The sequence below is a fragment of the Ochotona curzoniae genome, unplaced genomic scaffold (assembly GCF_017591425.1).
Source record: "Ochotona curzoniae isolate NIBS_2020 unplaced genomic scaffold, NIBS_Ocur_1.0 scaffold_3208, whole genome shotgun sequence".
In the NCBI taxonomy this organism is placed as follows: Eukaryota; Metazoa; Chordata; class Mammalia; order Lagomorpha; family Ochotonidae; genus Ochotona; species Ochotona curzoniae.
In genome coordinates, this window is record NW_024467106.1 from 45,613,228 (window position 1) to 45,637,017 (window position 23,790).

Here is a 23,790-nt window from a genome sequence, read left to right on the forward strand (position 1 = left end):
TTTGGGTATTCTAGATTCAAACTGTACTAGACTCTTCTGTTAAAGCTAACTAGTCTGATTTAGTGTTTGCATTTTCTCATAATCATAATTTTAAAAAAAAACCTAACACACTTTTACTGGGGCGATACAAGCCATAGAGGCTTAGACAAAAAGTTTCACTGAGACATGGTTTCACTGAAATATCACATAACACAAAGAAGCACACAGGAAGCCAACTAAGGCCGTGTTAGGCCAGAATTATTTACGGTTTTTGGAAAAAAAAAAAAAACTGAGAAGGATGAGGGAACAAAATGGGAAAATATGGAGAGAAACATATTAAGTAACAGTTCCCTAAAATTACAGGACTTCATTATGATGCAACAACAACAGCCAGTATGTATTGTCTGCTTTCTCGGACAAGCACTGTGATCTCTACATACATGCTTCCTTCATGTAAGTCCATATACGTCCAAGAAATCAGAAGTATTAGACTTTTTTCAGCTACATAAATTTGAGTAAAAAGTTACAAGGGAGTAATGTTTGATATGGTGGGGATGGGTTGTATTTTTTTGCTTGTTGCTATTATTTTCCATTTTATAGTTTTCTGGTATAGAGATTTCTCATTCTATCTCCCATCCACTCTCCCGTCCTTCCCTCCACCATCTTCCCCCATAATATTACAATAGTAGAGTCCTTGAGAAACAGTCACAAGTCCAACATTCTGCTATTTAAGTGTATCATGGCATTGCAGTTATGGGCAATGGTAGGAAATATAGTATCATATTGTTAAGAATTATTTAACAGTTTCATTGGGAGTCCTTCTTTTAGTCAAGCATAGAGATTCATAATACAACAACATATCTTTACTTCCTGGATATGCTAGTCTCCATTATACAGTTCATCTATGAGAATATATGTATACACATGTTTACCTATATATCTATTTGTTTCATATTTTGCGTGAAGATGGCCTTCTATCAGAGGAAACATATGATATTTGTCCTTTTGGAGTTGGCTTATTTTGCTGAGTATAATGGTTTCCAGTTGGCACCTTTCTGTTACAAATGGTAAAATTTCACTATTTTTAATGACTAAGTATTAATCCATGGAATAGTTGTACTACAGTTTCTTTATGCATTCTTCTTTTGATGGGTATCTGGGTTATTTCCATTCTTCACTATTGTAGATTGTGCTGCTATAAACATAGGATTAGAGGTCATTTCTCACGTGTATTTCATTTCCTTTGGATATATTCCCAACAGTGGGACAGCTGAGTCATATAGTAGATAATTTTCAGTTCTATGAGCACTTTCTATTCTGATTTCCATAGTTTCTGAACAAAAACAAAAGTTGCTTGAAATAAATGAAGGCATCAACCCAACATATCAAAACTTGTGAGACACAGTCAAGGCAGTGCTAAGTGAAAAGTTCATTGCAATTAGTACCTAAATAAAGAAACCAGAAAGGCACCAGATAAACGGGCTAACCATACATATGAAGGAGCTAGGTAAACAGCAAAAGAATTCCAAGATTAACAGGAACAAAATAACAAAAAGAAGGAAAAAATATAAGCAAAACAGAGACCAACAGAATTAACACATAGATCAACAATCAAAGAGCTAATTCTTTGAGAAAATCCAAAAAAATAAATTCCCCACTAGCCCAACTAACCATAAAAAGGGAATAAATACAAATCAATGAAATCAGAGAATAAAATAGAAATGTAACAACAGATACCTTGGATATACATAGAAAAATCAGGAGCTAATAAAAGCAACTATACATTAACAAATTGGGAGACCAAGTAGAAATGGGTCTATTTCTGCACATCTACAATTTATCAAAACTGATCCATTAGGTAATTAAAAATCTCAATAGACATAATCTCAATAGCCATTACTATTCAACATAGTATTCAACATAGTATTGGAAGTCCTCACCAGGGCAATTAGGCAAGAAGAGGAAATGAAAGGAATTCAAATCATAAATTAGGGATTAAAATTATTCCTGTTTACAGAAGACATGATTCTATACATGGGAGAATGAAAAGACTCAATCAAGAAACTATCTGAACTCTTAAGAGAATTTGACAGGGTACAAAATTAATTAAGATAAATTGATGGCCCTACTATATACAGATAACTATGGCTGAGAAAGAACAGTCTCTTTAAAATAGTAGAAAATAACCTTAAATACCTTGGAATAAACCTAATCAAAGATGTAGAAAAATTTAAAAAAAAACATTTAAAAAGAAACAGAAGAAGACATTAAAAGATGGAGAAATCAACCATGTTCTCAGATTGGTAGAATCAAATCTTCAAAACTGTCCCTATTACCAAAAGTAACATGCAGATTCAATGAAATCCCAATTAAAATCCTAACAATTTTACTCTCCAAAAAGGTGATACAAATATTCATTTATAAATACAAAAGGCTACGAATAGCAAAAGCTATCTTGAAGAACAAAAATCAAGCTGGAGAAATCACAAAATTCCAAACTCAAAACATGCTACAAGGCAGCAGTCATCCAAGCAGTCTTTACTGGAAGAGAAACAGAGATCAATGGAACAGAATAGTAAACCCACAAGTAAGCCCACACAGGTACAGCCAACTTATCTATAACAGAGAACTGAAAATGATTGGTCAGTCCAGGGAAAAAAGACTGGTCTCTTCAACAAATGCTGTTGGGACTATTGGAAAGCAACCTGCAGAGGTAAGAAGCAAGACCCCACCTCTCACCTTATACAAAAATCAACTCTAAAAAGATCAGGGATCTAAATCTGCATACAGAAACCATCAAACTATCAGAGGAAGGCAAAGGAAGCACTCTAGCAGATCGAGGCATTGGTAAAGATTTCCAGAAAAGTCGCCAAAAGCCAACATAACAAATAAGACTGCATCAAACTAAGAAGCTTCTGTACAGAAAATAATAAATCAACACAGTGAAGAAGCAACCAATAAAATGGGATGAGATCTTTGCATACTACACAACCAATAGGGGACTAATATCCAAGATTTATAAATCCCAGAGCTTCAGAAACTCAACAACAGCAAAACTAACAACTCTAGAAGGAATGTCTGAAGGAAATGAGCATGCATTTTTTTCAAAAGAACATATTCAAATGACTAATAGACATATGAAAAAATATTCAGACTCCCTAGCTGTCAGGGAAATACAAGTAAGAACCACACTGAGGTTCCATCTAACTCACGTGAGGTTGGCCTACATTTGGACATCTCGTAACACCTGCTGATGTGAATGTGGAGGTAAAGATATCCTACTCCACTGTTGGTGGGAGTACAGGTGTTGTGGTTTAATGCCATGTGGAATGCCCGTATTTCCTATTAGAGTGCATGGCACAAGTCATGGTTACTCTGTTTCCAATCCAGCATCCTGCTAAAGCACATCTTGGGAACCAACAGAGGACAATGTCAAGTACTTGGGTCCCACGTGGATGACTCGAATGGAGTTCATAGCACCTACTCCAACCTGGCCCAGCACCAGCTATTGCTGCAGAAATTTGTAGAGTGAAGTAGCAGATGGACAACCTCTTCCAGTCTGACTTTAGCATGAAAGAAAAAAAAAAGCAGTCTTTTTAAAACAGCGGTTCTCGGAGTCCAGGTGAATTAAATTTTCTCCTGTAGAAGAGCAGCTCTTCTAAGTTCACAGATAGCTAATCACTCATTTTCCTCCTCTTTCAATACTACTCACCAATCTTCCCTCCTTCCAAGCTATACAGCTTTGCCCCATTGGAAAAGAAACAAATCATCAGCTCCTACTGCTCCAAATGGCAGGTGTGCCGTTTGCCAAATGGTTCGTGTACTACCACACCCTGAACAGTGACTCTCACTTCATAATCAAAAGCCGTGCCCTCTAAACTGTCCATTTCTCAGCACAGAGTGCAAAGCTAAACAATGAGTTGCTAGATAAGCAGCCAGACCTAGCCTAAATGCACACATCTTTACAAGTGAAAAGTCAGGCTTCCTACTGTGAGACTGACAAATGGAAACCATTTTTTCACGTGTGGCAAAATCTATCTACCATACAGCATAAACTACAGATGTATAATTAATGTAAGTGGACGACAATGCCATTCTGGATCCCCAAGGTTTTATTCTTAACATTATCAAGGTCTAAATATTTTAGTGTCAGAATTAGCAGCAGATCTTCACTACAACTACTCTTGGAATTAAGTCACTCTTGGGCTCCATTTCCTCTCTGTTAATCTGAGGAGAGTCACCTGCGAGGCAGACAGCACCACCTACTTACAGATCCATTGGGAGAATCAAATGACTGATGTATTGAAAGAACTAAGCATTGTAGGTATAGACAACGGCAGAATGATGTGACACGCTTAGAAAATAAAATGATGGAGTTATGACTATTTTTGAAGGACTACATTGTTGTTCTACTGTAGAGGGAATCAGTGCGGAAAGAGATTTGGGGGAGGAGAGAGGGAAAGTCCCTGAGCCGATGGACCTGCATCATAAAGCTAAAAAATAATAATAATAATAATAACTAAGCCTGGAGCCCAGTACGTAGTAAGTGTTCACTGAAATAGTGAATCCATGCTTTCTAAATTTGTAAGTACAATGTACTGTGCAACGCGCCAATCAAAACCTCACCCACACATATGTGGCAATGTGCATAGCTAACTTTATTAGAACCTGGAAGAGATGGGAGTTGGAATTAGGGGTCTCTACATGCAGTCCACAGTTTGGCCCTAAAACTGACATTCCTACGAATCAGTCACTCTCAAATCACCACAATCTAATTTGAGGAAAACCTTGTATATAAATTGCCGTAAGTCCAAAGTCCTGTAAGACTCTATACCGAGAGAGTTAAGTACAGGATTAAGTTTTCCACGACTAGAAAAACATCGAAATCATCCTATATCCACAGTTACAATGAATCCAAATATACACATAATCAAATTTCAAACCTACGTATTAGTCTTACGCTAAATAATGGTAAGTGTTCTCAACTATAACATAAAGTGAAAACATATATGTTTAGTTTCATTATTGCATATTTTTAAATGCATTGATTAATAATCTAATGAAAGAGAAAATGAGTATATGTATTTGAGTATGAATAAATTAAACTGGATTATGAAACATGTAAAAGGTGAACATATATCAACATGGACTAATATTTATTTTTTACAAAATAAAATTCCACAGGGCATAACTAAAGAATGAAAAAGATTGTTTTAAAATCTCAAAGTTAAAATGCAGACTGAGTTTTAAGAAATATTTCTCCTTTAAGTACACAGAAAATCTAGGATGCTATAGAGTAAAGGTAACCTCTTTAAAAAAAAAAACAGGCTTCCTTAAATTTACATAATGTTGATAAATGTTGCTAATACAATGATTGGTCATTAAAATAAAAATCAGTCACATGCAGAATTTTGGTCTTTTTCTGATCAAAAATTCTTAACTTTCAGAAAAAAAATCCAAAGAATTAATATGGACATAGAATATAAGGCTTCTTACAACATCTGAAAATGAATGTTTCTAAAAATAATTTCTCTATTAAGTTTTAAAGTTATCTGAGGTTAAATGATTTGGTGCTTTAAATTTCATAAATGAAACAACCCAATTTCCACATAGTATTACACTGTTTAAAATTAAGCATTAGAGTAAAGTAGTCTTCAGTATAAAACCCAGCTAGCTTACAGTTTTGCTGAAATGAAATGGCCACAAAAGAAATATTGGATATATTTTGAAATTAACCTCACAAAATATAAGGTATCTCGCTTGATCATCTTACCTGAAGCAGTTTATTTTAAAACAATAAGAGCAACACTTGGTGACTAGCTTAAAGATAATAACAACTTTAGTGCCATACTCTCCTCTGCTAGCAGGAAAGTGTGTTGCTTAAACTGCACTTTACAAAACACATGTTTTCCTCTGTGAAAGTACTTTTCTGGATCAACTTTAATAGAGTAGTCTTGGGCTTTAGGAAAAAAAAAATTGTGAAATATTCTGCTAAAAGATAGACAGGAAAATTATTTGCATCTCCTTTAAATTATTCACAATACTTTGAGGCTTTCATTCTCTCCAGTTAGTGCAATTTATTTTTCCGTACGTCCCAGCAGCAAACAATGTTATTTAGACTCTAACCTGGCATGCTACAACCTCTGGCCCGCCCTTGAGCCCGTCCATTGCAAAGGTCTCCAGGTGCAGTTTGGGTAGCTGCAGGCTGAAGTCGTTCCTACTTGCTGCGGTCCGTGACAGGGAGATCTGATCTCTGACCTAAAGGGGGAAAAAAAACAGCATCAATGGTAATTCCCCTTCAGACACATTAACTGGGATGAACTGGGTCCCCTTGAGCCCACTGAGTGGACTTGCATTGATCGCTGGACCTGAAATCCATGAATAAATTTAGGACTAATTGATTTTTCGTTGCAAATAAATCTCTAATTCAGAGAGCTGGGGGAGAATGTTAAGAAGAAAAAGCATCCTCCTGCTTGAAATGAAGGAGGGGAAGAGCAGTCACTAGAGCTCCTCTGATCAAGAGGTTTTGAATTATTTTTTTCACAGTTATACCCTCAAAAGAAAAAGGAAAGAAAGCAAAACCACACACACACACACACACACACACACACACACACACACACACACACACACACACATACCCCACACACACCCCAAGCAGTAAACTCCTAATAATTATCACATTCTTAACACGTTCAATTTAAATGATATTAACTGACACATAATGGGGAAATATAGCTACTATGCACTAGTTGATGAAAAGAAAATTTTAGTGATACGTACAGTGAATAAAAACAAATATGCTCAATATATAGGCATACTTAAACATAAATAAGAGGTTTGTTTGCCCTGTCCCTGCTTCTAAGTTGCCACATTATATTTAATTAGAATCATAACAATAACATAAATATAAACCAACCTGGTCACACAGGTTGTATATAAGAGAAGAGAAATAAAATCAGCAGTATTCGTACTATGTTTTAAGTATGCAGAAAGATAACAATACAAGACCATCAGAGAGAGCAGAAATGCCAATTCTCTAGCCACCATGGACTCAAATGCAGTTGATATCACACTGCCACCTTCTGGACAAATTAGAAGATATTCCCATAACTGTAAAATAAGAATAAATAAATATAAACACTCAAAAATAGACATTTTGGCTTTTACCTTCAAAACTTAAGTCAAAGCCTTAAGAATCCACATCTAATTTGAATTTAATGTCAGTAAGCTCTCATTTTAAACATGTCTTAATGACAGGAGTTTTCATATGTAGGCACATACTTTATATATGTGTCTATATTTTTTCATGCTACAGCTCCTTAGGCTCAGGGAGCTCCCTGTCCACCATCCCAACCAACTTGCCCCCATTCTGTTCCCCTGCACTGTAACAAAAGTTTAGTCTCAGTATCTGTCACATTTTAAAAATTTCATTATGCTGGAATAGGTTTTTAAAATTTAGCTCTCTGCTACCACGTATTTGGTATTATATAGTTGCCTAAAGGCTAGAGGGAAAAGAAGAGTCCTTATGAGATAGCAAAGATCAATAACACGGATAACTATAAAAACAACATTAATTGTGCAAATAAATGTATTTTCTAGGTCTAGGTTTTCACCTGGCAACTAAAAATGAGCCTTGGCAATAATAGAAGGTAGGAAAAGCTAGTGTTTGTTTTATTTTTATTTAGCCAAATGATAAGATTTTTGAGTTATTTTTAATTATGTGTCTAAATTACCTAATAAGTCAATACATTTCACAAGACTATCAAGCTCAACAGTTTCTTCAAAACACACACACACACACACACACACACACACACACACACACACACACACCCACCACGGCATCTTTAACTGTATATGCCAAGCCATGGATATAAAAATCCTTATATTTCAGAAATTGATCCGAATATTTTTTCTGCCAGGAAATGAATGTCAAACTGTATATAGGAAAACAAATATTATAATGCAATTTTTATGAGTTTTTATAATTTTATGAGTTTTTATAGGGATACTGGTGTCCCAATTCAGAATGTGTATTTATGTATCTATCTGTATCTACATATACACATACACACATAGCATACACATTTCTCTATGATGTAAGTATCTATAGACTTACATCTAGAGTTAGAATTCTCTAGTCTTCAGTCGGGATGTGAATACTAAATTCAGCATAACAAAATAAATCATACTTTATAAGTATATCTGCTTTAAGCCTTATATTCTGTATGTATGGATATCTCTGCTCTCTTGCTTTTCTGTCACGGATGTGCACTCAGATAAAAGAAAACATTAATGTGGATTAAGGTACCAAGAATTTATCAGCATCAAACCACTAGTGTTTTGCCTTCTACCCTTCTGAACCATAGTCAATAGATGTAAATATTTTACTGCACCCTGGCCAATTCATTGTTTGATGTTTAAAAACTCACCCAGAATCAAAGAAAATTTATTAAATTTGAGCCCCCAAATGAGATACTATTAGCTTTGAAAGTCAAGTTTAACTGCGATATTGATGATTCTCTTTTTTCTGTGACAAAATTCACTAGGGAAATCCTGGATGTCAAAGTACAAAAGCAGATTGCTAAAAGAGGCAAAGAGGGGGACCACGAGTAGTGCAGGTAAAATCCACAACACAGTGTGAGCACGAGGCTTCCTTCACCTGATTAACATCAGCACCACACTCCATGCGTGAAGCTTGACACACAATCAACCGCAAGCCACATACCACGTGCTCTAAATAAACTGTATGACAATATGATCCTGGGCAATTTGGCATTTAAAACTGGGATACGTTGTTAATTGGAGATTCCCCATTTTAACTTGCCAAGTCAAATAGTTCTTTGTGTTAAATGAGAGGACCTTCACAATGCAGCTGCTTTTGCTGCAGCTAAAGAGGGACACCACAAACAGAGCATCATTTGAACAATACCCGTGGTGAACCATTTCACCTAATGAAAACTTACCTGCTGAATGTGCTACCAAGAGACAGTGACTCGTCACTTAGAGTAAATATAATATCACAAATATTTCTGTAAAAAACAAGATACTTTTATCATTGTAATTCACACTGACACTTAGACAGCAGGCTTCTAGAATGTTCTCCAAGCAATCCCAGAAAGTTTGTAGAAAAGCCTTGAAAATGATTGTCTAGGAGTTCTTTTATTTTAAATGGTAAGGGGAATAACAGTATCATGGGACATAAAACAGAAACACTAGAACAAATAAAAATGTAATGGTGCTGCAAAGGAGTATGATGGAAAGATGACAAAAAAAAGAAGAAAATCAGGAGTAGAGGAAGGAGACTGTTGGAATGCAAGCAGAGGAAGGCAGTGTTGAATTTCAGAGGGAACAAGCAACAACAGGCAAGAGAAGCAATATAGAACTGCACAGAAGAATTCTCGTCTTGTATTCAATCTCCTCATAAGAAGGAAAAAAAAAAGGAAAAACAGAACAAACAGTCTGAGAACAAAGTAAATAAAATATAAAAGTAGGAATGATGTGGATTTTAAAAAAATAATGCCCACTGGATACAAAAATTATTCTTTTCAGGAATGTACATCTAAAGCAAATTCTTTACTTTATTAGAATCCTGAAAATTATTTCTTCCTCAAAGGAATTGAGGACCTAAAGCAAAAAACCCTTACCATTAAACAATTTTTGAAGGAATATTTAGATGATAAAATTATTTTAAAAAGAAAAAGCAGGTCCTTTAAAGTAAAAATTTGGGAATGAATTAAAATTCAAACAGTCATCAGCCACCTTTCCATTAATTTGAACTTCAAATGTCAGTCTTTAAATCCACTTAGAACACATTATTCAACCTTTTTCACTTTACCACAGGTAAGAATTTGTATCTTTTTCACTACTTAACATTTAACAACATGTGTATGCAATAATTTTCTACTTCAAAATACCTAATAGTTCATTTGAACATATATTGGATTTTTCATAAAATTTTACAAAATAAGTATGCTTATAAAATTGCATACACTTTGCAACATGGTATAAAATTGCTCAGTTTTATATTTTCAAAAAGAAAAAGAAAAATCCCTTCATTACTTTTACTCTGAAATTACTCTTTTAGAATCAACCATTTACTTTCTTCCTTTTTAATCATATATATTTAGGAAATAGATTTCTAATAAAGATCTCATAAGAAAAAAGTGTGCAACTAAAAAAAACCAAAACTTTGCAAAAGGTAAAAAAAAATCTTGAAACACACTTATCTCAGAATAAATGTTTAAAGATATTTTATTTTAAAAATGCAGATTAGAAATGCCAGTCTGTTCTCTCACTCTACTTTTACCATAACACAAATAATAGCTATTGCTACTGCTTATGTTGACCATGAAGTTAATCATTTTTAGAAAAAAATCACTTTATTTCCAAAATGTGAACCTCTGTCTTTTATCATGCAGAGATATAAATTCCTCTGGACTCAAGGACATAATGTTAAAAACACAGATTCATGAATGAGTTGCCAGAATAGGTTAGGGTTGCAGGTAAGAACTGAAATAGAGTTACAACACGAGTAAGATGGACATAGTGCCTGAATCATGAATGCCTGAGAAAAACAACTGGAATAAGGACTTTCCATCAGACCCTCAATTTGCCTAAAATTTTGTTTAATCTAAGCTATCGTGGTTTCCAAAACTTCTAACTAAATCACTTTTCTTAGAGATATTCCAATGCAAATACAGACCTCTACAGTACTCCCTTTCGCCTCTATTCTCACCCTGTGTTCACGCTGTACCTTGCCTCCCCTTTGTAGCCTTCCGTTGCCCCACTCCTTCCTGTGCATGTCTGCTTGCACTGATGCCTTATTGCCTTCCCATCTCCCTTTTATTTTTCACCATGGATGCTAAATGCTGAGCCTCCATGTCATTTTTCAATGTACAAACACAAAAACAGTTCCCAGTCAGCCCACGACAGCCTGAGAATCAAATCCAGGGTAGTGCCTGTGATTCTACATAAAGTTTTATTAGATCACAACCACAATTTTCCCTTTACCTAGCGTCTGTGGCTACAATCACGACAGAGTTGAGTAGTTGAAACAGAGACCAGTCCACAAAGCTGAAAAGACCATCTGGCCTTTTACAGTAAAAGTTGACATCCCCAGTCCCAGAGGTATGGAAGGAAAGACAATGTTTGTCATCAGTAATGGCTGGTTTTTGTTTTTTTTTTTCATTACTACACCTTTGCAAGTAATCTATATTGTTTAATAAACAACCTCATAACACAAACACAAATGGCCATCATAAAGGCACTGTTTTCATCATGTTTCACGAAACGAGTATATTATCTCCTAGTGCACAGTCCACTGTAAAACCTAATAAGGCCTAACTTTGCTGGAACAACTACCAATCACATACTCTAATAGCTAATCAGCTGAAAAAATGTTTGTAAACAAAGATGAAGGACATCAGTTGCAGTTAACTGTATAATCTATAATACTGGTAACTGAGAGAAAAATTACTGTCTATAGATATTCTTAGAAAATATATGATCAGGTAAGAATGTCATTTCAAACTCATAAATTCTATAATACAGAATAAAATAATCAAAAATATTTAGAAAGTTCCAAAATTCTGTTAGATAATCAGTGTCAAAAGGTAGTATCAAAATATATCCATGCAACTCAAATGATATTGAGGACTTGAGCAATGACATCTAAATGAACATTTCTTTCCTTTTAACATTTTCTTGGCTATTTGATTAATAAAATGGACAGAAAACAGTATTATTTCTATTAATAATACTATCAGTGTTTTCAGAGATACTTCACACTTTTCCAAGCAATCTCCACAACATCTCATTCCACCAACCAACTTGTGAAACTGCTGCTCCCAACCCTAATAGGAGGACACTGTGTCCAGCGCTTTTAGCACCAAACAGCAAGGCCTCTTAATATCTATAAATGATTAATTAGCAGTTGAGTAAATTACTTAAGATTTGGTATTTATTCTATCTCCCTACCTAATTTTTTTTCCTTTTGTCTCTTATCTATCATAAATATAAAATTGCACAAGTATCATCAAAGTGGTTTTGTGACAAGCAAAAATATAAAAAAACTTAAGCATCCTTATTTCTCTTAGTTGTTTCCTTGCACCTATGGGCATTCTCATTTATTCATCTCTTTTTCTCTCACCCTCTACTTCTTTCTCTCCTCCCTCTGCCCCCCACCACATGCACAGACACACAATTATTATGCTGACAAGTTACCTGTGTAGCAACAACAATCATCTTTATACAATGGTTACAATCTCATATGGCAGATCTCCAAACCATGATGTCCCCAAAAATACATGCAACAGTTCCTGCTATGCTCAACACCTCCTGGGAGAAGACCTTGACACTTTCTCAGCAGAGGCAGGCACTCCGCTGGTACTGCAAGCACAGAACTCTTACTGCAGGAAGCAAGAGGTGAGAAATGAGCCTTCTCTTGCTGGCAGGTTATTTAACTTACCCTACAACTCTGGAGCAAAGCCAGAACTCTCCAATGACTTCCAGAAAAGAGGGCAAAATTCACCACCACACAACCCATCATAGTTACATTCCAATTATGGAAATTTAAAAAAAAAAACTGATCACTTGAATCAAATTATCAAAATAGGCACAGCCCAATTAAGGATCTGAAGAACTGACCATTCATGTTAAATTATCCAACTGAAAAATACAGTGATTTAATCTTAGACTCCTATCAAGGCTCCAGATAACATGATAAACTTGTGGTATAGGCTGAACATACACCATAGAATGCACCCCACAAATAGATTACCATAACCTTGAGTTGCTTGCACAAACAGAAAAATGTATACTTGAAAGCACTGTATAGAATATTACATTACTCCATAAAGAGATATTTTTCTTGCAGTAAATTACTTTCAGGGACAGACAGAGGTACACTGACATTAACTTATATGTGTTTTAAGTTCAAAACTGATAATGCATATGTATATGATGTTTGAGTGTCCTGTATTTAGTCAAAAAAATTTATTGCTTTTTGAGCATCTACCATTTTCTGCACAGCAAGGTCAAGATGACACTGAATGATAACGCAAAAGATAGTTACACGGCCAGTGTTTTTCTCAGGGATCCAGCTGTGTTAACACCTGTATGTCCTGCACAGCTCATCTTCAGGAACCAGGAGCAAGAAAGCAGAGAAATTCCATTATTAGTAGTAATATTCAGAGTCATTAATGAGTCACTAATCATCAAATTGTTGGAGAAAAAAGATCATGTTTCATCTTTTTAAATACTTCCAGTTTCATAAGTTAGAAAGTATTCTATGGTCTCCATGCTCCTTATAAATGCATTAAAACTAAAATTCAAAGACAGCTATGTTATTATATATTCGGATTTTAAGAGTATTAACTCATATTTAGACACTGGACTCTATAGCATCCTGTCTTATCCTATCTGCCTATGCTCTATTACACAGTATACTTTAAGAGCAAAAATTATCACATTTCTACTTCAAAACGGTCAAACTAGTCATAACCTATAAACTCGATGCTAGCGTATCTTACTTTATAGAAATATTCTTACTGAATTTAAGCTCTCATAAATATGCTATTTTTAACAATCAAAAAAGTGACAATATCACCAAGATTTCCTTCTCAATCTGGAGATGGCTTTAGTTAAGAAACTTTCTGAAGGTAAAGTTGTGACTGCTCCAACATTCAATCATTATGTGCCTGCTAGGTACCAGGCATGGAGATAAATGCTGAGGATATCAAAATTAAGGAGGCATCCCTCAAGGGCTTCAAAATCTAGTGGAACAATTAATCTCTCAAAATGCATTTTCCAGCCTCCCATTTATCTATAATGTTTTGTTTCTCTGTCAATTGCAATAGGCCTTCTTTCTTCACCAGGGAGTACAATGTTAATCAATCTCAAACCTTTATCTATGACCTTGACTTTGCCCCCTGAGGTTCAAACTCACATGTCCTGCTGATTATTCCACATTACCTTAAACTAGGTAGTTCTAAAACAAAACTTACCGCTACCTCCTTTTCTTCTCTCTCTCAAAAAATGCAAAGGCCTTCATTTTCGTATCCCCATTACCAATTAATGGCAAAATCCTATCACCAGAAGTATCCTCCCTCCCTCCCCATATGCTATTTTACTGGATAAGTCTCATATTCTTTCCTCTGACAGCACTTATCATCATTACCCTCCCCCAATCTATACCTGCCCTCATAGAGCTTAATGCAAGAGCCTCCTCCCAGGACTTTTTATTAACAGACTCTTGGCTCTCAAAACCACCTCCATCACTCACTACAGCCAGTCCGTAAAATCTATTCTCCAGAGCTCAAATTCAGTAAGGAATTCTGACCATATCATACTCAAGCTTAAACTTGTGTTCACTCCACACTGCCTCAATGGTCAGATTTAAGGTTCTGAGCATATGCAAAAAGAAAAAAGAAAAATTTCTACTGTAGTACTTGAGGTTAATCATCTGCCTACAGCACTGACATTTCATACGGGTACCAGCTTGTGTCCCAGCTGCTCTGCTTATGATCTAGATCCCTGCTTACGGCCTGGGAAAGAAGCAGAGGATGGCTCAAGTCCTTGGATCTATGCACTCACATGGGACACCCAGAAGAAACTCCTGGATCCTGGCTTAACACTGGCTCAGTTCTGACTATTGCAGCCATTTGGGAAGTGAACTAGCAATGGAAGCACCCTCTCTCTTTCTCTTTCTCTCTCCCTGTAAAATTTTAAAAAGTTAAAACTTAAATAAATCTTTTACGTCAATCTGCCACATTGAACCTTATTTCATAGACTTTCCTTGTACATGAGGCTAAATTAAGAATATGTAACTATTCATGCTTCGACGAATTTGCTCATGTTACTCCTTCTGCTAGCATCACTGTTCATTTTTCATAACATATCAAGGCCCCAAGTAGGCATTGGGTTTCTTCCAGGAAGCCTGCAGGTAGTCCCTGGATTTTCTAGGTATGCTCTATGGGGATGGAGAAGTAACTGTTAGGGCTACACATTTACCACAGTTTACAGGAATGACCTATTCCTCTTAGCAGATGGAGGAGATGATGTGCCTTTCACACACACAAACACATTTGTCTCTTCAAAGGCTACTGCAGGTCCTGGCACATTATATGCACTGAAAAGCATTTGTAAGATTTAGCTCTTCACTAAAATATTGTGCTTATAATGGATTAGAGGTTTTAAGTAACCTCATACAAGAAGCAAATCCAAAATGCCAGCAAAACCTCCTACATTGTCCTAATTAGTATTTCCAGTGTCATTCGAGCTCAATGAATTTCAAATATTCATAGGTGTAAGATCTATGGGAGTTTCTGAAGTTTCTGGATTGTGACTATGTTTTACCTCTTAGATAATTTTGTGAAAAGGCACCTAACATTTCTCAATGAGCATGCACTGTTATCTTTAAAGTTCATAGTACATTCTGTGATCCAATACAAGTTAATCTTTCCAAACTTGTAGGACCCAAGTAATTTCTAAAGATTTCAAGAATTCAGAAACCCATTTAATTCAACACAAAAAACAGACTATAAAAATACACATATATTCCTGTCTACATATGAATTCTACCTGCTTTCTTCTATTTTCAGCTATAGCAGACAAAGCATCTCTCTCCTGGGCATTTGGATTGTATCCAATAAATTCTTAATTTGATCAAACCAATCCATACATTATCCTTTCACAAAAATTATTATTAAAAAATTAGTCCATTTATTTTTGTTCCACATAATAGAAATGCATAAGAATATTTGTGGAGGTTCTTAATTTCAAAAAGCAAAAAATTCCTGCATTATTGATTATATTGGAAGTCTGTTGGTAAAGACTTCAGGGTGGTAAAAGTAAATGCTAGGGTGGTTTTGTGGTACAGTGAGTTCAGTTGCCACTTGGGACATACACATCCCATGAAGGAGTGCCTGGAATCCAGTCACACCTCCATTTCAGATCCAGCTTTCTGCTCACGTGTACCCATGATGGTCAAATACTCAGGCCCTTTCTATCCACATGGGAGATCCAGATGGAATTACTGGCTCCTAACTTTGGCCTGGAGCAGCCATGGCTGTTGTGGCCATGTGGAATGTAAATCAGCAGATGGGAAATCTCAATCTCTTTCTAATTCTGTCTTTGAAATAAATAAGTCTTTTTTCAAAACCACAATAGAGGGGTTCAACAACACTCAGAACAAAAATGCTCAAGAAAAGAATTGGTAAACTTATGGAAAGATCATCTGACTGGCAATCATCTAGTCAAATGGAGACATGAGGCATAGCATCAAGGAGACAAAGAAATGTACTATAGGACTCAAAGAAAAGAGAGAGAAAAGAAAAAGAAATAAGAGCTTATCACCAGAGCCTGGTCACCAGAGAGAACCGATGATTATAAATGCGTGCAAATACTTCAAAACATTTTGAGAGAAATTAAATAAAACATGATGTTTATGCTCATACAGAAAAAAAATGATATATATGCAACTTTTCCATCATTTGCATTTCCACAAATTTTTCCAAAATTCTTCATATGCATGCATTTCAAAATTTTTCAACCAAAATAAGCTTATTTCTTAATTCAACTTTCAATAAACTTTTTGAAGTGTATTCATAGAAGCATGATTGTAACCGAAGAGCCTTTAAATATGCAAAACAAATGTTGACAGAACCAAAGGGAGAAACTGACATTGAAACAATATAGGTAGCAGAATTTAACATTTCACCTTCAACAGAACAATCCGAGAATCAGAAATAGCAAATACAAACTCTAAGAACCAAAAACACCAAACAGATATATATGCAGACCTCTCTAATTCAAAGAAGCAGAGGATATACTTTCTCTAAATGTATGCAGCTAATTTTCTGAGATAAATTACCTTTCAGGTCACAAAATAGCTATTAATGAATTTAAAACTACTAAAATTATATCAATAACTTATGTGACTATAATGGAATGAAACAAAAAATAATGGGTGGAACAAAGAACTGGAAATTCTCAGATATATAGACATTTTTGAACAGCTGGAATCAGCATTATGGTTGGAATAGGCTAAGCTGCTGCCTACAAGACAGGAATCCCACATCTGTGTTACCGTTAAAGTCCCAGCTGCCCCAATTCCGGTCCTACTCCCTGTAAATGCATCTGTGAAAGCAGCGGCCTAAGTACATGGGTCCGTGCAACCCAAATGGTGAGATCAGTTGGAGTGCTAGGCTCTTAGCTTTGACCTGGATTAGTAAACTATTCTGGCCATTTTGGAAGTAAACCAACAAATGCCAGACCTCTCTCCCTTGAAACTAGTGAAAAGGGAGCACAACTACAAGTCTCAGTAAAAGTAACTTAAATGAGAAAATTATAGTGATAAATAACTACAATAAAATGTAAGAAACATGTCTGGGGGCTAACTTTATGGGGCACAGGTTAAGTTTCCACCTGTGGTGCAGACATCCCATATCAACACTGTATAAGTCCCTGCCGCTCTATCTCTGAGCCAGCTCCCTACAAATGTGCCAAGGAAGGCGGCAGAAGATGACCAAGACCTTGGGCCTCTGTACCCGCACAGAAGATCCAGAAGAAGTTTCACACTGACCCAGCTCTTATCACTGTGGCCATTTGGGGAATAAATCGGTGGATGGAAGATCTGTCTGTCTCTCTCTCTATTTAACTCTGCTTTTCAAATAGATAAAATAAGTCTTTAAAAAGAAAAAGAGCTTGTGCCCCTGTCACATATGTGGGAAGCCCGGATAGAGTTCCTGGATCCTGGCTTCAGCCTGGCCCAACTGCTGGGGACATCTGGCTAATGAGCCCTGGGGTCAAAGATCTCTCTCTCCCTCCCTCCCTCTCTGAATTTTTTTGCTCTCCCTCCCTGTTCTTGTCTTCTCCCTTTCCTCCTCTTCCCTCCAATTCTCTTCCTGTCACTCTGTCTTTCAAATAAATTACCTTAAAAAGAAAATACCAGAAATACAAGAGCATAATTCACATGATTACACACCATAACCAAGCTGGATTTATCCTAGAAGTGAAAGAGTATTCAATGTAGACAAATCAATCCATCTAGTACAAGGCATTCATGGGATCAGGGTGTAAAAAACAATGTGCTCATCCTCATTGTTGCAAAAACAAAAAACACTTGATGTTTATGAAGGACTATACTATTGTAATAATATGGGAAAAATCAATCGGGGGTGCGGGGGAGGGATCCCAGGCCATATGAAATTGTAGCATAAAATTCAAAAATAAATAAATAAAATGCTAGCAAACTAGAACTTAAATGCCCAAAAATAAGTGAAGAAAACAAGGAGGCTATTAAGACAAACTGTAAGCACTAAAAAAAAAAAAAAAAAAAAAAAAAAAGCAGTTGAAAAAACCTAACATATGCTATGATAAAAACACTCAAAAAATTAGGAATGAAAGAGAACTTTCTCAACTGGATAAAGTACTTTTGTATTAGTCCACTTTAAATTACTTGAATTAAAACACCCAAGAGAGCTTCTCTAGAACAAAAGGGTGTATTTTGGCTTCCAGTGGAGATAACAGGACTGGTCAGCACCATAGACTGGCATTTGGTAGAGGCTGGTTATGGCAGCCTGGTAGTGGCAATGATCATGTGGTAGGCCGGAAGCGAGAACCTGAGCTGAACTTGAGCGGAAATACTGAAACCTGTTACAAGAACAGTTGTAAGGCACGCTCCCAATATCCCAAAGACCGTCCCTCAGCCCCACCTCTCAGATAACATTAAATCAACTCACTACATTTAATCAATCACTGAAACGTCACAGTATAAACAAATGGATGAGTCTTGTGGTGACAACTCTTACTCAATGCATAGCAGCATCCATGAAAAACTCACAGCTTAGACCCTGCTCAGTGCTCCAACACCTTTACCCTTGAGATTAGGAAAAATGCAAGAATGACTGTTCTCAACACATTTATAGAATTACAAATTCTAACCTGCAATTACACAATGAAGAGAAACAAAAGGTACTCAAATAATGAAGAAGCAAAAACATTTTGCAGATGACATTACCAAATCCAAAAGAACTAAAGTAATCTTGAACACAGAACAAGTTAAAGAGTTAAAATAAGATTCTTAGATGAAAACAAAGCGGAAAGTGTTTAAGTCTTTAGGACTTTGGATTTGGTGATAGATTTCCAGAAATAAAGCAAAACATACTCATAAAACATTAAACATCAAAATATAAAAATGTGCACATCAAGAAATACTTGAAAAAGGGCAAAAACCACAAACCTGAAAATGTAAAGAAATGTATTCTAATATAAAGAGCTTTAAAAGCTCAGTAAAAACAAAAATCAATATAACTTTAAAATGGGCAAAGGAGCTGGCTATTTCTCCAAAAAAGACATAACAATCACATGAAAGGAAGCTTAAAGCATTGGTCATAAAGGAAAGGCAAATCAAAGCCACAATGAGACACTACTTTGCACACAACAGGAAGGCCATTGGAAAGACAGAAATATCAGGGAAGCATTCAGATGGGGAGAAATGGGAACCCTTATGATCACACAGATTTGAAGTGGCACATCACTATTCAAAACAGTTGGTGGTACCTGAAAAAGTGAAACATGGAGTTAACCATGTGACCCAGCAGTTCCACTCCTGGCTACCAGCCCAAGAAAACTGAAGAGACCAACACACAAAAATGTTCACAGCTTTATTCATAATAGCCAAAGAGTGGCAACAACCCAATAAGCCACAAGTTCACTAAAACACCCATGCCCCCCACACACACTTGAGCACACATCATGTATATTCATACAGTACCCTGAGTCACAAAAGGCAGTGACATATCAATGCATGTCACATATGGACTTTGACCAAAGCATGCAAAATGAAAGAAGCCAGACACCGAAGGCCACATATGATGATTCCACGTATATAAAATGTCCAGAACAGGAAATCCACAGAGGTAGAAAACAGACCAGTGTTGGCTACATGGTACAGGAAGGAGTTACAGGGAGCAACTGCTTTCCTTGGCAGTGATATAAAGGTAGCAGAATTAGATCATTGTGATGATTGCCAAACATTGTAAATGTGCTTAAAGTCACTGGATTAGGCACTTACTGGTTAAAATGTTGATTTCAGAAACAAATCCAACAACTATAAATTTTCCCAAGAAAATTAAAAGCAGTCAAGAATTCAATTCAGTAGAATATATGCATAAAAAATTCACATAATAGACATTGAGATGATTTTGCTTCTTCCTGTTCCTATTTTTATTAAACTCAATAACCAGAAATTCAGTTACTAAAACAAATAAACTACTGACCTACATTAAAAACTGACATAAACTTTTAAAATACTGATATTTAAATGCAATTAAACAAAAACGTATGCTTTTTTTGAAAACAGTTCACTTGTTCCTCAGTATTCACCTTGGATTGGTTACAGAATCTATATCTTCCACTTGGTGGATACCAAAAATCCACAGATGTTCAAGTTCCTCCTCTAAAAATAGCATAGTGTTTGTATGGATCCTACATACATTCTCTCATATACTTTAAATCACTACTCATAATGTCTGATAAGTAAGTGCCATACAAATAGCTATTACACTATATTCTTCACAGAGAATAACAAAAAGGGAAAAAAGTCTACCATCTTTATTACAACTGTGATTTTTTAAATAAAATTATTTATAGAAATTCACAGTACAGAATTAGGAACATAGTGATACTTCTTTTAAATTATTTCCGTGTTGGTTGAAATCAACAAAAGCTTGGAGCTCATGCATATACAGCTAACTTTATATGCTTCTAAGTGAAAATGACCAGCATTCTTCATCAAACACCAGTAATGTTCTCTAATGGAATTTTAAAAATAAGGCCTAGGAGCAGGTGTTTGGTGTAAGTTGCTACTTGGAATAACTGCATCCCACATCAAGAGTGTCTGCTTGATGTCCTAGCTATTCCATTTAACATCCAGTTTCCTGCTAAGATGTTCAGGGAGGCAGCATATGACGGCTCAGATGCTTTGGTTCCTACCACCAGTTTGGGAGACCTAGCTGGGAAATCTGGGCTACTGGCGTCATCCTGGTCTAACCCTAGCTGTCCTAAGCACTTGGAGATGAAACACCTCTCACTCTGTAGGAGTGCGTCCTTGCTCCTCACCACCACCAATACATAAAATAGAAAAAAATTTTTTAAAAACTTTTTTAAAATGATGTACAGTCAGCTGCTTATTTATTAGGATTTAAACATTTAAATGGAATGCATAAAATTTAAAAATTAACTAACATCAAAAACACATTTTTCCTGAAAATGTTTAAATTAAATTCTTTAAAATGCAAGAAAAGTAATGCCTGCATAGAAACAGATTCTCTTGATTACTGTGTCAGAAATTAATATTAAAACTCAATTTAGCAGGTAAAAAAATTTTTACTTTAGAATTGACACATACCATGAAAACACTTGGTACAGAAATAAGAAACATAACAAGCTACAGCGTTTTATTACGTTCAGTATACTTTGACAAAGGGTTTATACGTAATCACAGCTATTTTTACTCACCCTCCAATAGCCCAGACCCTCTTTCTGTACTCATTTTAGTTTTTCCAAAAGAGCAAAATACTTACGGAAAGTTATTGTAACCAGAAAAATAAGCCTGAATATCCGAAGACAGGTGCACCTGTACCGAACCTAAGAGACTCAGAGGGACTCTATACCACTTTCTATCCCCTCACTCTCACCCAGAGGTGAGAATCAGCTCTAGCTATCTACCAATTGACCTCTTCCAAATGTTTACTTCAAGCTTTAAGATCATTAGATAAACAGCAATTCCAAAGGCAGAAACCAAAACAATTGACTATTAAATCTTTGGGGAAAGGAAGCCATAAAACATAAGTCACTCTCCACTGTTATGGCTCAGAGCAGGTACTTGGGCTAGCAGGAATCAGGCCAGTTGGGACACCAACGTTCAACGTTACAATACCTGGGTTCAACTCTGGATTCTGCCCCTAACGCAGCTCGCTGCTAATACAGACACTGGAATGAGGTTCATGATGAGTTCTTATAACCCATTTTGGTGATATGGATTACATTCCCAGCCCCCAGCTTTGGCCTCAGTCAACCCCAGCTGTTACAAGTATTTATACAGTGAACCAATAAGCAGAAGCTCACTCTCTCAAAAAAAAAAAAAAAAATCTAAAGTGAGTGCTAGCAGGCCATTCCACAGACACGATCCCATAAACCATAAAAACAAATTTAGAGGCAATCAGTCTCTATCAGGTATAAAATAGGCATATTTTTCAAATTTTACAAGAAAACAGAAGGTATAAGATCTATATTTTACATTAGCGATGGCTTTCCCTAACATCAAATTCAGTACTAACTTCTAAGAGTATACTGTATACCTTTTATATACATGCATATACAAAAATATGAAATAACAGACTAGTCAATCACAAGATGTACAAGTACAAAAGAAAATCTATTCCAAGAGGTTTCTTTGTAGCACCTACAGACTTGATGTAACTATTTTTTTAAATATATTTTTATTTTGAATTTTGAATTATGTGGTACAATTTCATATAGATTGGGATTCTTCCCAAAACTCCCACCACCTATCAGATTTTCCCCATTATACAATGATGTAGTCCTTCATAAGGAATCATAATTCTGTCAGTCTCTTATTTAAGTGTACCCCGACAATGTTGGTACAGACAATGTCAGGTAGTCCAGCATCGTATTGTCTACACATGTCCAACAGTTTCACTGGGAATCCATCTTTCATCTGGAAGTAGGGATACATGTTCCATTATACCCCCACATCCATATATGATAGACCCCAGTACTCCATCACTATCATTATATATATAATATATAATTATATTTCCATAACTGAGAAGCCATGAAACAAGGTCAACAACTGGTATGAGTTAGAACAGCCACAGCAACAACATCAACAACAAATTATAGTACCATGAAAAAAAAAAAAACACCACTGAGTAACCAACACATGAGTGACAAAAAGGAAACACAAAAATCTCTTAGGAAAAATGATGCTGATGTGACTATTTTTTATAGTCACTATAAATGGACCAACTTTATCACTGGAGAGGAAAATAACTCATGGTTAAAAAGAAACTTAGAAGAAAACAGTACTCCAAATATTGGAAAATTTTTAAAATATCTATGATGATAAGAATTAACCTAGGTACTTTCAAGTAACAATGAATACAAAAGCCCAGGGCTTTTAATCGTGAAAAATATCTGCCTCCACTGACAGACCTAGAATAACCTGCAATTGTTGTCTTGGTTTGAAGTAGGATGCGAAAAAAAAAGTCCCTGAACTTTCTGTCTGTGTGGCAGTCCAGACTGAACAGGGATATAGCCTTGTAACCTAGGAGTTTAGGGTGGAAAATATTTTTATAATTTTTTTTCAGTAACAAAATTGCAATTTGGATCCATCACAGCCATCATAACTGGCTGCTGCTTGTCATCAGCAATACCAGGACTTGCAGGAAATAGGACTGAGATGACCCTGAGCTCTTCATTTATTTTGATTGTGGTTTACCTGAAATGAAGGTATTGTCTTCAAGGGAAAAAAAAAAAACATTGTCTAAAAATAAAATGCACTTAATCTCAAAAATTAGTTAAAAATAGATAAAATATTAGTTTTCAAAGGTTATTCAGTACCTCCTTAAAGAATTAATTTTAGGACATTTAAGATAATTATAAAATTGTATCATGCAATAAATTTGATTCACTAAATTGTTTTAACATGATTTATTAATAACTCCTACATATCTTAAAATATATTCCCAAAATATTATCTGAAATACGATAGCATAAATA

General features: G+C 35.7%; 1 protein-coding gene and 1 non-coding gene across 2 annotated transcripts in view; one reads left to right on the forward strand and one right to left on the reverse strand.

Moving 5' to 3' along the window:
* Window positions 1-23,790, reverse strand: part of CCDC171 (coiled-coil domain containing 171) — a 301,385-nt gene that overhangs the window by 64,488 nt on the left and 213,107 nt on the right. Inside the window, exon 24 of the mRNA XM_041004524.1 lies at window positions 6,106-6,237. Coding sequence (XP_040860458.1) covers window positions 6,106-6,237 — 132 coding nt within the window. The remainder of the gene's footprint in view (window positions 1-6,105; window positions 6,238-23,790) is intronic.
* Window positions 23,206-23,328, forward strand: LOC121145161. The gene has a single exon (XR_005881958.1). It is a non-coding gene; the product is annotated as a small nucleolar RNA SNORA31 (small nucleolar RNA).